The sequence below is a fragment of the Gorilla gorilla genome, chromosome 11, assembly GCF_029281585.2.
Source record: "Gorilla gorilla gorilla isolate KB3781 chromosome 11, NHGRI_mGorGor1-v2.1_pri, whole genome shotgun sequence".
NCBI lineage: Eukaryota > Metazoa > Chordata > Mammalia > Primates > Hominidae > Gorilla > Gorilla gorilla.
In genome coordinates this window covers 129994783-130008622 of record NC_073235.2, presented here as the reverse complement: position 1 = coordinate 130008622, position 13840 = coordinate 129994783, and the positions used below count along the sequence as shown (strand labels likewise).

Below are 13840 nucleotides of genomic sequence, written 5' to 3'. Positions count from 1 at the left end.
GGGCAGATCACTTGAGGTCAGGAGTTTGAGGCCAGCCTGCCCAACATAGTGAAATCACGTCTGTACTAAAAATACAAAAAGTAGCCGGCATGGTGGCGTGTGCCTGTAGTCCAAGCTACTCAGGAGGCTGAGGCAAGAGAATTGCTTGAACCCTGGAGGCAGAGATTGCAGTGAGCCAGGAGGTGGAGATTGCAGTGAGCCAAGATTGCACCACTGCACTCCAGCCTGGGCGACAGAGGGAGATTTTGTCTCAAGAGACAAAGAAAAAGAAAAAAGAAAGAACCACCTGCGTGCAGCTATGACAGTCATCACAGTCACACATGGCCAATCCATAAACTTCTTCACTAGCATTTACATCTGAAAGCTTTTTCTTTAAAAGACTGTTTTTCTTTGCTTTTATCTCCATATGAATGTCAAAAGGGGCACAGATTTTGGAGCAGATAGACCTGGGTTCAGATCCTAGCTTTTCCACTAAATAGTTGTAAGACCCTGGGGAAAGTACTTCATTCTTATTTGTAAACTGTAAATGATAGAAATTACCTATCAGCGTTTTCATAAAAATTACAGAGAATGTATATAAAGCAGTTATCTTATAAAAAATAGGCATTCTAGGCTGGGTGCAGTGACTCATGCCTGTAATCCCAGCACTTTGGGAGGCTGAGTTGGGCAGATCACTGGAGGTCAGGAGTTTGAGACCAGCCTGGGCAATATGGTGAAACCCTGTCTCTACTAAAAAAACAAAACAAACAAAGAACCAAAAATACAAAAATTAGCTGGGCATGGTAACACAGACCTGCAATCTCAGCTACTCAGCAGGCCGAGGCAGGAGAATCACTTGAACCCAGGAGGCGGAGGTTGCAGTGAGCCAAAAATCACTCCACTGCACTCCAGCCTGGGTGACAGAGCGAGACTCTGTCTCAAAAGATAAAAATAATAATAAAAAGAGACATTCCATTATTAATAAAAGGCAACTACTATTCACCTAAATTTCATAATAGAATTTGTAGGTAATCTCCTCCTGAGAAGTCTTTTTTAATACTCCATTATTTACCAAAAGTAAAAAAAAAAAGTCTATTTGTAGATTTTCAAGGAAATGTCTATGGCATGTTGCACACACGGACAGCAGGCAGCATCGACCCTGGGAACCACATTTTACCCAGCACAATGTAACATTCCACAGGTAGTCTTTACTCTAAACCTCCTGTTCCTTTTCTCCTCACCATGATGAATGAAAATCCTTTCCAGAGAGAAATCCAGCCGTGAGGACATGGAGGAATGTCAGTGGTTTGGCTGTGAACGGCTATGGCGATCGCAGGACCTTCACAAACAGTGCATCTGTAACATGAAACAAAGACTATGGCGGCATTGCCACTTTCTGCACTGTCATGTGCTGCCTTTCATTCCATTACAAGGGAAGTGATTCACTTGGTCCCATTGTAAAACTAGGGGATTGGATTTTTACCTGCTTATATAAGGCTCAAGGGCTCTGCCAGTAATGGGAGCCATGTTCATTGGCATCAGAGCTGGTGTTGACAGCCAGTATGAATAATCATTTCGAGATGCGAAATTACATACATCATTGACATTGCAGAATAAGAATGGCATTGTGGTAAATCGCTGCAGGCAGCTGCCAAGAGTTCCTAATGAAACATCAGACTGAGTATCACTTTCAGTAAGTTAAAGTTATTTTCAGCATCGTTACTAGAGAGAAGCTAATTTAAATGTAACCTGCAGCAAAAGCTGGACAAAGACAACACAAAAGAGTTATCTGCAAAGTGTAGCATTGAAAAGTTTTCATACTGATAGAAATCAAAGATCCAATAGGCAAACAAATCTTCTTTCTCCCACCTTTAATAATTCCGGTGGCTCTTTCTAATCGATTTAGAACATGGGGGCTAGCATAGGTCAGTTGGGATAGTGTTTTTGCTTCAAAGTATTCCCACTTATTCATATGTACATAATAGCTAATAACCAAATAAAGGTTTAGAAAAGCAGTTATTTGTGAGATTGAAAAGCAAACGGGTGGGCTGGGCATGGTGGCTCACGCCTGTAATCCCAGCACTTTGGGAGGCGGAGGAGGGAGGATTGCTTGAGTTCAAGAGTTTGAGACAAACCTTGACAACATAGCCAGACCTCATCTCTACTGAAAATCAAAAAAATTAGCTTGGTATAGTGGCGTGTGCCTGTAGTCCCAGCCATTTGGGAGTCTGAGGTGGGAGGATGGCTTGAGCCTAGGATGTGGAGGCTGCAGTGAGCCATGATTGCACCACTGCACTCCAGCCTGGTTGATGAAAGTGAGACCCTGTCTGAAAAAGAAAAAAGAAAAAGAAAAAGCGCCAAAAAGATAAATGCAGACAGGTGGTTTAGGGGGTTTTAGGGGCAAATTGTTTGCACTGAATGGGAGGAGCTAGGCTGGCATTCCTGAGCTAGGCTCCTTCCAACATTTTACATTCCAGAATGAAAATTAGACAGGCCAGTGTTTTATTTGCTCTCTTTAAAATGTGTCAGGAGACACTCAAGGTTGTTTACACTTAACTTCAGAGGGAAGCATCCTAGGCTATAAAGATTTACAATCTGCATGTGGAACAGCACAACTGGCAACTGGGACTGGGACATTACCAAGGTCTTGTCCGTGGGCTCGTTGATTTCCTTGTACAAAAAGAAAAGAAAACCCGCTGTAGAGTGGCACTGTCCCCTCTGGACATGAAGGAATTGCTGTGGTTTGACTGTGTCGGGTGAAGACAAAGCCTCTCGTTGTCCAGGCTGCAGGTGATCCACTGTCTCCACGTTTTCCTTTCAAACCTGGCAATCCATCTGATCCAGCTGGTCCTTCAAAAAACACATTCTAAATGTTGCCACACACACAAAAATCTTAAACTCGTTTTTTCAAAGTACTAATTTAAATATATGTATATATATATATTGAGCCCATAAATTGAAAGCAACCCTAGAGAAGAGTGGCTTATAAAAATGGCCAAACAGTATTATTAAATGTTAAGCAGTTTATCACACAGTGCCTCTTCTTATCAATGTTTGTGTGTATTTGATGCGTTTTTTGAGATCAGGCCTTTATCTTTGAATTCCTCTGTGAGGCCTGGCACAGTGGCCTGCCTGCATCTGGTAGGTCTTCTGTATGTTTTTTATGAATAAATGAATGAATCCTCCTACAATGTGATGGGGGAAAAATCAAATATCTACAACTTAGTCTATTCGAGTAGATAATAAAAATTACTTACGGTTTTGATAAATTCACAAATTATTGCAACATTGTCTACAATAAACAATTGCAGAAAACATTGAAAGCTCTTTTTAAAGGTTCAAACTTCAAGGAAGTTTTGATCAATTTGTAAGTCAAGTAAGAAGAGAAGGCTTTTTTTTTTCACTGTAATAAGGGTTAGTTTATTTATATGAGTTAAAAACAAAGTAAATGGTTTCTGTACATTTTTCTCTCTGTGGAGAAAAACTTTCTATACTTTGGAGTATGGAGTTGGACAAGGCTAATCCACACTTGTCATGTTCTAGATGAGGACCAGTGAGCTATCCTCTCTTCCATTCCTCTTGAACTTCCTTCTCCTTTCTTTCATTGAACGGCTATTATTTATGGTATTGGCATTGGCTACCACTTCCTCACTCCCATCCATTTCTGCTGCCACTGTACGCTGACTCCCTCCCCAACCAGACTTGGGCCGTGGTTCTCTAGGGTCCTAAGGAATCACAGAGAAAACAGCGACGGTTAGACTTTGGGCCTACATCATCACAGGAATTAGTTTTGTTGCCCCTGGGACATCCATGCCCCTGGGAGTCAGGCAGGGTCACAGTTTAGTCCTGACTCGGAAGTCAGGACTTTCCTCAGAAATTTGTAAAAGCCCCAATATTATACATTTTTTCAATTTTTTCTGAATTCTGCCCACTCTTGTCTCCTCCAGGGACCTTGAGTGGTTTTTTGAAATTAAAAATAGGCCACATCCAAATTCTCCGGTCTGATGTCTTACTTGAAAAATCCAAGTTGCCGTGGTTTTAATACATTGGGGAGACACATTTTTCTCTTTTCCTAAGCCCTGCCCTCATTCAGAGGGAGCTATAGTTGGCCCCAAACTAAAGATGTCTCCTCATCTCTGCACAGGAATTGGAAAGTGATTAGCTGAGCAGGGCAGGAACTGGAAGTGAGCTTTTATACAAATGTGTGATATCCAATGCATTTCTGTATCTCCAAGAAAGGGGTCAGGGCTGTCAGTTTATGCCAGTGCAGTTTGACTCTTAGATCCCTTTGTCATTCTTGTGAGGCCTCCATAGCATTGAACTGTCTACTTGCTAATTAGTTCTCAACAAAGTTTATATTGCAGTGCCCTTGCTCTTGCTGTTGCCCCATTCTTAGGGCATTAAAGCCTTGGTCATTAAAATTTTTAAATTAATAGAATTATTAATAAGAATGGTTTATCACTTCAAAAACCACACTTAAAGGAAAGTTGAATGATTAATAGCACTCTACTGTGCACCTATGACAATATTAAATCATATGTAATTATGCAATTAGTATTATAATATTAGCATCACATTTGAATTTTTAAAAATTTAAGTCTACAGTCTTTACCATTTTAATATAGTAGATCTGAGCATGATATATGTCAGTAAATTCAGAAAGCACATTTAGAATTTTTTCTTGCTTTAACAAAGTCAGCAATCCTAAAAATAGAAGATTTGGATATCGAGGTAGTTTCCAGAAGAGTGCTTTGAAACATCTGCAAAAGGTAGATGTTGATCCAGGTATCAAACTGACACATACAGCATATGTTCAGAATAAAACACTATATTTAAAAGGCCCCTTTTCAGGACATGCATGAATTGTTGAATTCTATTCAAGAATGGCTTTTTTTTTTTTTGAGACAGAGTCTGTCACCCAGGTTGGAGTGCGGTGGTGTGATCTTGGCTCCCTGCAACCTCCACCTCCCAGGTTCAAGCGATTCTCCTGCCTCAGCCTCCCAAGTAGCTGGGATTACAGGCACCCACCACCATGAAGAATGGCATTTTTAAAAGATGGCTTTCTTAAAAAAGGATACTAAGTTGCTCTTCTACTCATACCAAGGTAATATTTTTCTAGCTACATACTTATGTACTGCTCCTATAAATAATTATTAACTAACAACTCCTATAAGTTATTAAAAACAGGTATTGGCCTTTTTGAAAGAAGAACACCCATAGGACTTATTAGTTCTATTTGTCCTCAGGCTAAACTGTGCATCAGTTTGGAGCCCATCTGACCAGCTAAGAGGTCGGAAAAATACTGTGTTCCAATAATTCTTGATTCTCATCTTCCAAATGAACATTTGATCCTTGGCCTTTGGTCTGATCTGAACAACATAAACTCAAAGGCCTAGATAACTCATATAGTCACCCACTCGAACAAGACTTCTCTGTATGTCGAAATAGCACTTCTTCGGTGAGGAAACAAGCTGGGGGTTTACCTGGCTCTCCTTTAGAACCTTTGTTGCCTTTTTCTCCAGCTGGTCCAGGAGTTCCTGGTTTTCCATCCTTGCCTGGCTTACCTCTTGGCCCACAGGGTCCTAGGCAAAAACCAACATTGTATTGCATTTTATCATATAGGATGAAAAGTAAGGTGGCCAACCATCCCGTTAACCCAGGACTTTCTCAGTTTCAGGAATGAAAGTCCTGCATCCTGGGAAGATCCTCAGTCCTGGGCAAGCTGGGATGATTAGTCACCTAACTTGTTAGCCCCACTTCCCAGAAAACAAGACTCTCGAAAATGAACTATGAGGATACTAAATGCAGCAGTTTAAAATTGTGCTGCAATTTTTATTTATGTTCTTCCAGAATTCACTATGTCCCTGAATTGATCAAACAAATAAGTAATATCTTTATCTCCCAGGTGATTCAGACAAACTTAAGGCATAATCATTCCATTCAGAAGCCTATTACGATATGCCGTGCTTATGTAGAGGGGTTAGTTCAATTTCCAAACACCAGTATTTTGAAAAGATTTCTAAATCATTTTTTCCTAATACTTTGCTGTACAAAATGTTAGAAAAGTATAAATTCACAGAACTCAGGTATATTCAGACAATCATTTAGAAATAGAGCCCCGAGACTGACAGTTGTCAGAGGAGATAGACATACCTTTACCTTAACAAAAAATAATAAAAAAAAATGCTGCCCTAAAGTGTATTTGTTCAAGTTATACTATGAACAACTGCTTTCAATACATTCCAGGCTCTTTTATTTGCTGGTCAAGGGTAAAATGAGCTCAATCCTAAGACTGATTGTGAAAACCACTATCATGTTCAACATTTTCTGTGAAGTTGTATCAGCTGTTTCCAAAGCAGTTTACAGGTATTTTGGTTCAACCACTTCCTAGTGATCCAAGTCAATGCTGCCAGTCCCACACCTAGGTTTCCAGGTGGCCCTGGTGGCCCAGGTTCTCCCTGCATCCCTGGTTCTCCAGGTGTGCCAGGTGGCCCTGGGCTTCCTGGAAGGGAGATAATCTTAAGTGTGCCAGGGTCTCCACGTACACCTGTTGACATAAACATAAGAAGAAGATGATGGCTTCACGGATGCGTTACCTTTCTTCATTGACAGCAATAGTAAGGACGTTTATTTACCAGGTGGTCCTTTTGGCCCAATTGGTCCTGGAGGTCCAATGGATCCTAGAAATCCAGGATTACCCTTTTCTCCTAAAAACAAACAAAGACACAGTGTGATTCCACTTAGATCAATGGGTTTCCTAGTTCTTCAGGTTGATGATTGACTCTAAGGACAAATACTAGAAGTGTGCCTGGAGGCTCTGTCCCATGGGTTCTGTCACAAGGGCTACAATTTCATTTTGTTCACATAGGTTTTGGCATGTCACTGGGACCCAGTAGGTCATGCTTAATGAGTCTGTAAAGAAATATATTCCAGAAGTAGGCACTAAGAACTGGTATTTTAATATTGAAGGGGAAGGGTCCCTAAGAGTCCACTTTTTGAGTTCAGAAACCAATTTGATATTTACGGTAAGATACAAAGTCACATTAAAACCTGTTTTACCATGTGTTGAACCATATTGCTTGGTTGTCATAGTTACCTACTCTCTCAGCTTATTACTCTAGCTTTACTAATAGCCTAGAGTTAGTTACGTTAGGAGTTCTCTTCAGCACAGAGAATATTTGCTTTGATGTGAACTAATAAAGTGGTAAGACTTCTCTTCCAATCACAGTCTTTTACACAAATAAAAGAAGGTTACCGAGAGCCATTGATTTGGAGAAATACTCTATTTCAAAGAATCTTGAAATAGTGTAGTGGAGCCTTCCTACTTCACTCATATTGAGGTCCTATTTGTACTAACCCCAGCTGTCTGTACTTCAGCAAACACTTGTGTGCCCTAAAATATGAATTGAGGTTATGGTATTTGCATATAAAGAGCAATGCACAAAAACAGTACCTTTCACGCCTGGAAACCCCTGGAATCCAGGATCACCTCTGGGTCCTGGAAGACCTGGAGTACCTGGTGCTCCCTATATTTCAAATAAAGGGAGCAGAACCAAAACAAATTTTTAAAATCACTCAATTCACAGCAGTTTTTTAAAAATGCAAATAGGGCATAATATTATGTTGGGTGAGAATAAGCTGAAGTTAGCAGACATCATTTTTATCTTTCAATCAAGGCTATAACTCCTCTGGCCACTTAGAACCTTTCCTTAGGACTATCATTTTAAAAGTAAAATAAAAGCTTCCCTTAAGCCCAACAGCAAACATACTTTCTAATGTTGGTGTATGTTGTTTTAGTATTGGATTCAACTGGATATTCTGTGTCTTAAATGGAGTAGCCCAGTACTGCCAGAATTATTATTATTTTTTTTTTTTGGAGACAGAGTCTCGTTTTGTCGTCCAGACTGGAGTGCAGTGGCATGATCTTGGCTTGCTGCAACCTCTGCTTCCCACATTCAAGTAATTGTCATGCCTCAGCCTCCCAAGTAGCTGGGATTATAGGCATGCACCACCACACCTGGATAATTTTTGTATTTTGAGTAGAGACAGGGTTTCGCCATGTTGGCCCAGCTGGTCTCGACCTCCTGACCTCAAATGATCTGCCCACCTCGGCCTCCCAAAGTGCTGGGATTATAGTAGTGAGCTACCATGCCTGGCCCAGAATGAAAATTATAATCTGTATTTATAATTGTTGCAAAGACAACAAAACCGTTGTTGAGTTACAGCACCTAAGCATCATTCTCACTAAGCTAGCAGAGCCATAAATTACTCTTGATCATGATGGTAGGACAAGTAATGTCTAGGGATGGGAGTGTACAGGAGTTGTCAAGAGAGAGTATTTGACAGGCATATTTGACAAGGATGCAATAATCTAAGCAGGAACGAGGTGCTCTCTTCTTGTGAGGCTCACATGAACTGGTCTTATAGCCAGGAGATGCTCAAGCAAAGCCATAGAAGGAGGGGGGAGGGAGCAGGGCTTCTGGAAAGAGCTATTTGTCAAAATGTATGCTAAATCTACTTTCATACTGTCCATATGAATTGAGATAATGCTATTACCTGAGAATAATGGGCTTTGAAGGTCGTGAAAGGATAAAACTGGCCTTGAACCAGCTATCTTTGGAGCAAGAAGACCAAAGAAGGAACCATCTGCTTGGATAAAGTGTTGTTAAAAAAGGAGAGAGACAAAACAGAACCATCTGGTCAAGGACTTGCTGGCTTCTGATGTCTGCCTGTTCTCTTGAGGCTAAGGTAACTATGAAAAAGGGCATGTTGCCAGGGTTATCCCTGGCAGCAGGAGGGAGCTGTTAAAGGCCCCAGGCCAGTTGAGACATCCATCAAGAAATATCTTTCAACTGTTAAGTATAGAAGCCTATGAATGACCACGAAATCACCAGAGGAGTTAAGTAAGATCATGTTTCCAAACCAAGCTTTATATATCCCAGTGTCCTTTGGAAGGTCTTTAGATGTAATCATGGATCAAATTGGCAACTTTCAAAGAATCATGGAGAACATGAGAGACACCTACAGACTGAAGATGGGCAAATATGTCATTTTTCAAAAAAAACTTTTAAAGTTAGATTCTGGAAATCAAATACCAAGAGTGCTTAAGAGCGATTCCTAACAATGAGCTACGGCAAAGCACCTCATTACGCATCACTGATGAGGTTAGTAGAGGACAAAATGAGTTATACCATAGATGTTCTGTATTTACATATGAATTGTCAATGTATTTACACTGACAATTTACATGATAGAGAGAGCTGTGCCATGTGCCATGGTAGCTCTCTCTACCATATTTTTGTGGACAAAATGGCTGCTGCATAGAGCAACAAGGATAGATTTAAAGCTTGGTGAATAGCCACATCAAAAGGCAGTTCATTAAGGGATTAATTCCAGCTGGTAGAGAGCAAACTCTGGGCACAAAGAGCTGCTTTGTTAAGTGTTTCTTGGATCAGCAAGTGATGTCCTCCTCCCTCTTCTTAGTCTAGAAAACCAGACCTCCATTACCTGACTCCTGCTTAGCCCTCCAGACTCCTCCCAAGGTGTCCTCATTCCCACCTCAGCTCCAGTAATAGAGTTGTGTGTGTGTCACTCACACACACCCATTGTCATTTTGCTCAGAAAGCTCCTTTCCTCCACCCGACCCATACCCCTGCTTTTCCTATTTTCTTGGATGACTCCTATGCGTCTTTCAAGACTTAGGCCAGGCATCAGTCTCCTCGGGGAGGGACCTTTCCTGAGCACCTTCCCTCTGCAGTCTGGATTAAATACCCTTCCTCTGTGTCCCCACAGCCCCCTGCATTCTTCCTACCACACAGTGTGAAAATGGCCGTCTCTGTGTGTATCACCCTCACTTTATTGTGGGCTCCTCTAGGGCAAGGGACTGTAGCTTTTTGTTTTTCTAGCCATTGGTACAGAGTAGACACTCAGTTATGATCCCTGAGTCACGTTCATCTATTCAACATCTGTCTCCAAGGATTTGATGTAAACAGAGGGGTCAGCTTGTCTAATATGCTGCTAAGAGAAAGCTAGGGATGATGGCTGTGGTGTTGAGAGAGAGAATATGAATTGAGAGATTGCAGGCTGGGTGCACAGGCCTAAATGAATAAGATGAGGTCTAAGATTGATAAATGTAAAAGTTCTACACTTAAGTCCCAAATAAACATCAGCAACAACAAGCTAGGCAAGAAATAATGGAGAAAACTTAGTGGCAGTTCATGAGGAAAAGGCCCATGGGCTTTAGTTGATTACAGGCACAATGTGGAGACAGGCAGGTCAGCCCAATGGCCCAAGTGGAATTTTAGGTCTGATTCCTAAAATGGTGATGTTCCGGACAGTAGACCCTTCTGTCCTTTAGCCACTCACTGGGGTATTGACTTCTTACTTCTGGAGGGCGTTCATTCCAGAGGCTATATTTTTTAGGGCAATTGAAACTAGGGTGTATTCAGTATGGAGGCAAGGCTGATAAATAGTTAAACTGAATTTGAAAGAACCAAGTATTTATCCAGGAATAAAATAATTGGAAAGAAATGGCAGTTATTTAGAAACATTGGCAGGCATTTTGGGGGCAGAAAATAAATAGGCATTTACAGGGGAATGCAGAAATCTTCAGAAGCCTGTAAGTAGAGGGAAAAGTGACAATGTCGTTTAGAGTGATTCTGAACTCCCAGCTGCTTTTTGAAGATTCCATCACTGGACTTGTTCAGGGTCTAAATAAGCAAGGATCTGGAATGCTGTAGAGGTGAGTCCCATACAGACCAAAGTTTTGGAGGCCTCTTAGAGGCCAAATCATTCCAACTCTGAAGATTTTTTGATTTTCAGAAACTTCTGGACTGTGTTCCCTTAGGCACACTGCACAGATGCATCAAAAATTGTAAATTTTTGCTGCCTCCAGGCCCATCTGATCTGGCAATTAATTTATAAGAGTATAATAGTACTCTTGTACTAACGATAAGTCAACGTTAATGATATGGTTTGGCTGTGTCCCCACCCAAATCTCATCTTGAATTGTAGTTCCTATAATCCCCACATGTCCTGGGAAGGACCCAGTGGGAGGTAATTGAATCATGGGGGTGGTTTCCCCCATGCCATTCTCATGGTAGTGAGTGAGTTCTCATGAGATCTGATGGTTTTGTTTGTTTGTTTGTTTTGACGGAGTCTCACTCTGTCACTCAGGCCGGAGTGCAGTGGCACTATCTTGGCTCACTGCAAGCTCCGCCTCCCAGGTTCATGCCATTCTCCTGCCTCAGCCTCCTGAGTAGCTGGGACTACAGGCGCCTGCCACCACGCCCAGCTAATTTTTTGTATTTTTAGTAGAGACGGGGTTTCACCATGTTAGCCAGGATGGTCTCGATCTCCTGACCTCATGATCCGCCCGCCTCGGCCTCCCAAAGTGCTGGGATTACAGGCATGAGCCACCACGCCCGGCCGATCTGATGGTTTTATAAGGGGCTTCCCCTTTTGCTTGGCACTCATTCTCTCTCCTGTTGCAGTGAGAAGAGGTGCCTTCTGCCATGATTATAAGTTTCTTGAGGTCTCCCCAGCCATGTAGAATTGTGAGTCAATTAAACCTCTTTTCTTTATAAATTACCCAGTCTCGGGTATGTCTTTATTAACATCATGAGAATAGACTAATACAGTTAACGTCAACAATATATGATATAATATACAATATAAGAATAATTATAAGTTGATATTGAATTAATAATGAGTCAAAATAATTATCCATACTCACCAGACGACCTGGTGGTCCCATGTCTCCTGCAGTTCCAGGTGGACCTTTCGGGCCAGGGTGGCCCATAGACCCTTTGTCTCCTTTTATGCCTATTACATGACTCCCTGGAGGTCCAGGGGGACCAGGCTCACCTGAATTCATGAAAAGTCTGTCAGTATTGCCAGCCAGGGAGCTTGGAAGGTTCTATTTATCAGTGATTGTTTCTAATGAAGTATAAACCCTTCACTTAGCATTGCCACAAACATTCTTTCCCCTGGAGCATGTGATGGGATTGTGGTAAAGACAGGAGAAGATGATGCCAGCGAAGCACCTGGCACCCACCAGCAGGATCTGCTTCTCCCCAGTGAGGGTCTGTTACAGCAGGGTCTGTGCCTGCTTCCCTAGAGCCTAGCCCAGCTCTAGGGATTCAACAAATAGAGTTGAATGAATGCATCACTGTCTTTTAGGCTAATTATTTTTTTTGATACAGTTTTGTTCTGTTGCCCAGGCTGCAGTGCAGTGGCGCAATCTCAGCTCACTGCAGCCTCTGCCTCCCAGGTTTAAGCGGTTCTCCCATCTCAGCCTCCTGAGTTGCTGGTATTACAGGCATGCACCACCAAGCAAGACTGGCTAATTTTTGTATTTTTAGTAGAGACAGGGTTTCACCATGTTGGCCAGGCTAGTCTTGAACTCCTGACCTCAAGTGATCCATCTGCCTTGGCCTACCAAAGTGCTGGGATTACAGGTGTGAGCCACTGCGTCCAGCCAGGCTCGTTAATTTATTAACTATGCATCCCTCAAACAGGCTACCTTGCCTTGACAACTGCTGGGTGTGGGAACCACGGGTAGTGGGGGAATGGAGATGACCACAGGGAAAGAAGAAGCAACAAGGTAACATGAGGAGGAGGTTGAAAACTTTTGAGGTCAAACATGATTTTTGTTATTTTATGCTGTTTAAAAGTAAACCCTTTACCTGGGCTTCCTCTTGAGCCTGGTGGACCACGATTTCCTGTCTGGCCAGGGATAATTGCACCGGGCAGACCTGGTGGCCCTGGGAATCCTTCTATGCCTGTGGGTCCTCGAGGTCCAGCATCTCCCATGGCCCCTTTTCTGCCTGGGAGGCCAGGAAAACCTGGGGCTCCCCTGTCTCCTTTGGCTCCTGCAAGGAAGAAGGCTTAATAAGTTTCTTTAATGCCCATATGGTTGGGTTAGAGTTCTTGACTATCTTTAATAATGTAGGTACTTTGCTTAAAAGTGTTCAGATTCAGAATATATGTTTCTAAAATATATATTTTATAATATATTGCTGGTAAATGCAATATAGAGCTACAAAAACTGAGTTGAGACTCAGTCTGTCTCCAACTAGCTGTCCGATCTTGGCAAAGTCACTTCAGATTTACCTACTATTACAAATTTTGATTTTCTTATTTTAAAAAATGAAGGTAATACCTGTTCTAGCTAATTCTTTCAGATCAAGTGAGATAACATACAGACATAAAAGCATGGTGTAAGCTCTAAAGTGTTATATAAATATGAGCCAGTTATTATCAGCTGATTAACTTAGTCATGTTGACATTGTTGAGTCACTGATAATTCATTAGAGCATAAGAAGCTAAACTGCATAGCACTGATGTGTGCATTTGAAGTATTGTCCAGCTAAATCCAGACAAAGGAGCAACAAAATTGCAGTCTTTATTCTGTCCTTTAGTTAACTTCCCCACACATTCCCCATAATAGGAATACTAGTGGCAGGAGGTTTGGATTTACCAAAGACCCTCCAAAAAGGTCACAGGTTAATACTAATATTTTTCATCTTAGAAAACCTTCAAGAAATTGTGCTTTGACATTCATGAATGAAAAATATTGTATGAATTGCAAATAATGTCTCCCTCTTCTCTCCCATCTCTGTGTTATTCTAGAAGCAGTAAATGGCATGAAAACAGAAGATAGATGTGCAGAAGGAGAGGGAGAAGGAGAGGGAGGCTAATAGGTCAGGGGAGGGCTTGGGGAGTTATTATATAGTAAAGACTTACAATGAAAATAAAATTGATGAATATTGACGATCTAGCCCTATGTCTATTCACATCCTTTAGCTTTTTAATGCCTGTAATTTATGCTTTTAAAAGAAAGTGCTTAGATGACTTCAGT

General features: G+C 41.6%; 1 protein-coding gene and 1 long non-coding RNA gene across 3 annotated transcripts in view; one reads left to right on the top strand and one right to left on the bottom strand.

The window, feature by feature from the left end:
• COL4A3 (collagen type IV alpha 3 chain) overlaps positions 1-13840 on the bottom strand; it is a 148942-nt gene that overhangs the window by 4229 nt on the left and 130873 nt on the right. Inside the window, exons 42-50 of one of the 2 annotated variants that reach the window (XM_055380588.2) lie at positions 12666-12851; positions 11714-11844; positions 7433-7505; positions 6615-6686; positions 6401-6526; positions 5463-5561; positions 2620-2829; positions 1463-1640; positions 1221-1335 (exon numbers count right to left, since the gene is read on the bottom strand). In XM_055380588.2, coding sequence (XP_055236563.1) covers positions 1221-1335; positions 1463-1640; positions 2620-2829; positions 5463-5561; positions 6401-6526; positions 6615-6686; positions 7433-7505; positions 11714-11844; positions 12666-12851 — 1190 coding nt within the window. Of the gene's footprint in view, positions 1-1220; positions 1336-1462; positions 1641-2619; positions 2830-5462; positions 6527-6614; positions 6687-7432; positions 7506-11713; positions 11845-12665; positions 12852-13840 lie in introns of those variants that run through there. The other variant, XM_063695251.1, reaches the window with a different exon arrangement.
• Positions 1-13840, top strand: part of LOC129532193 (uncharacterized) — a 66834-nt gene that overhangs the window by 15161 nt on the left and 37833 nt on the right. Inside the window, exon 2 of the long non-coding RNA XR_008677839.2 lies at positions 4888-5083. This is a non-coding gene — a long non-coding RNA (uncharacterized lncRNA). The remainder of the gene's footprint in view (positions 1-4887; positions 5084-13840) is intronic.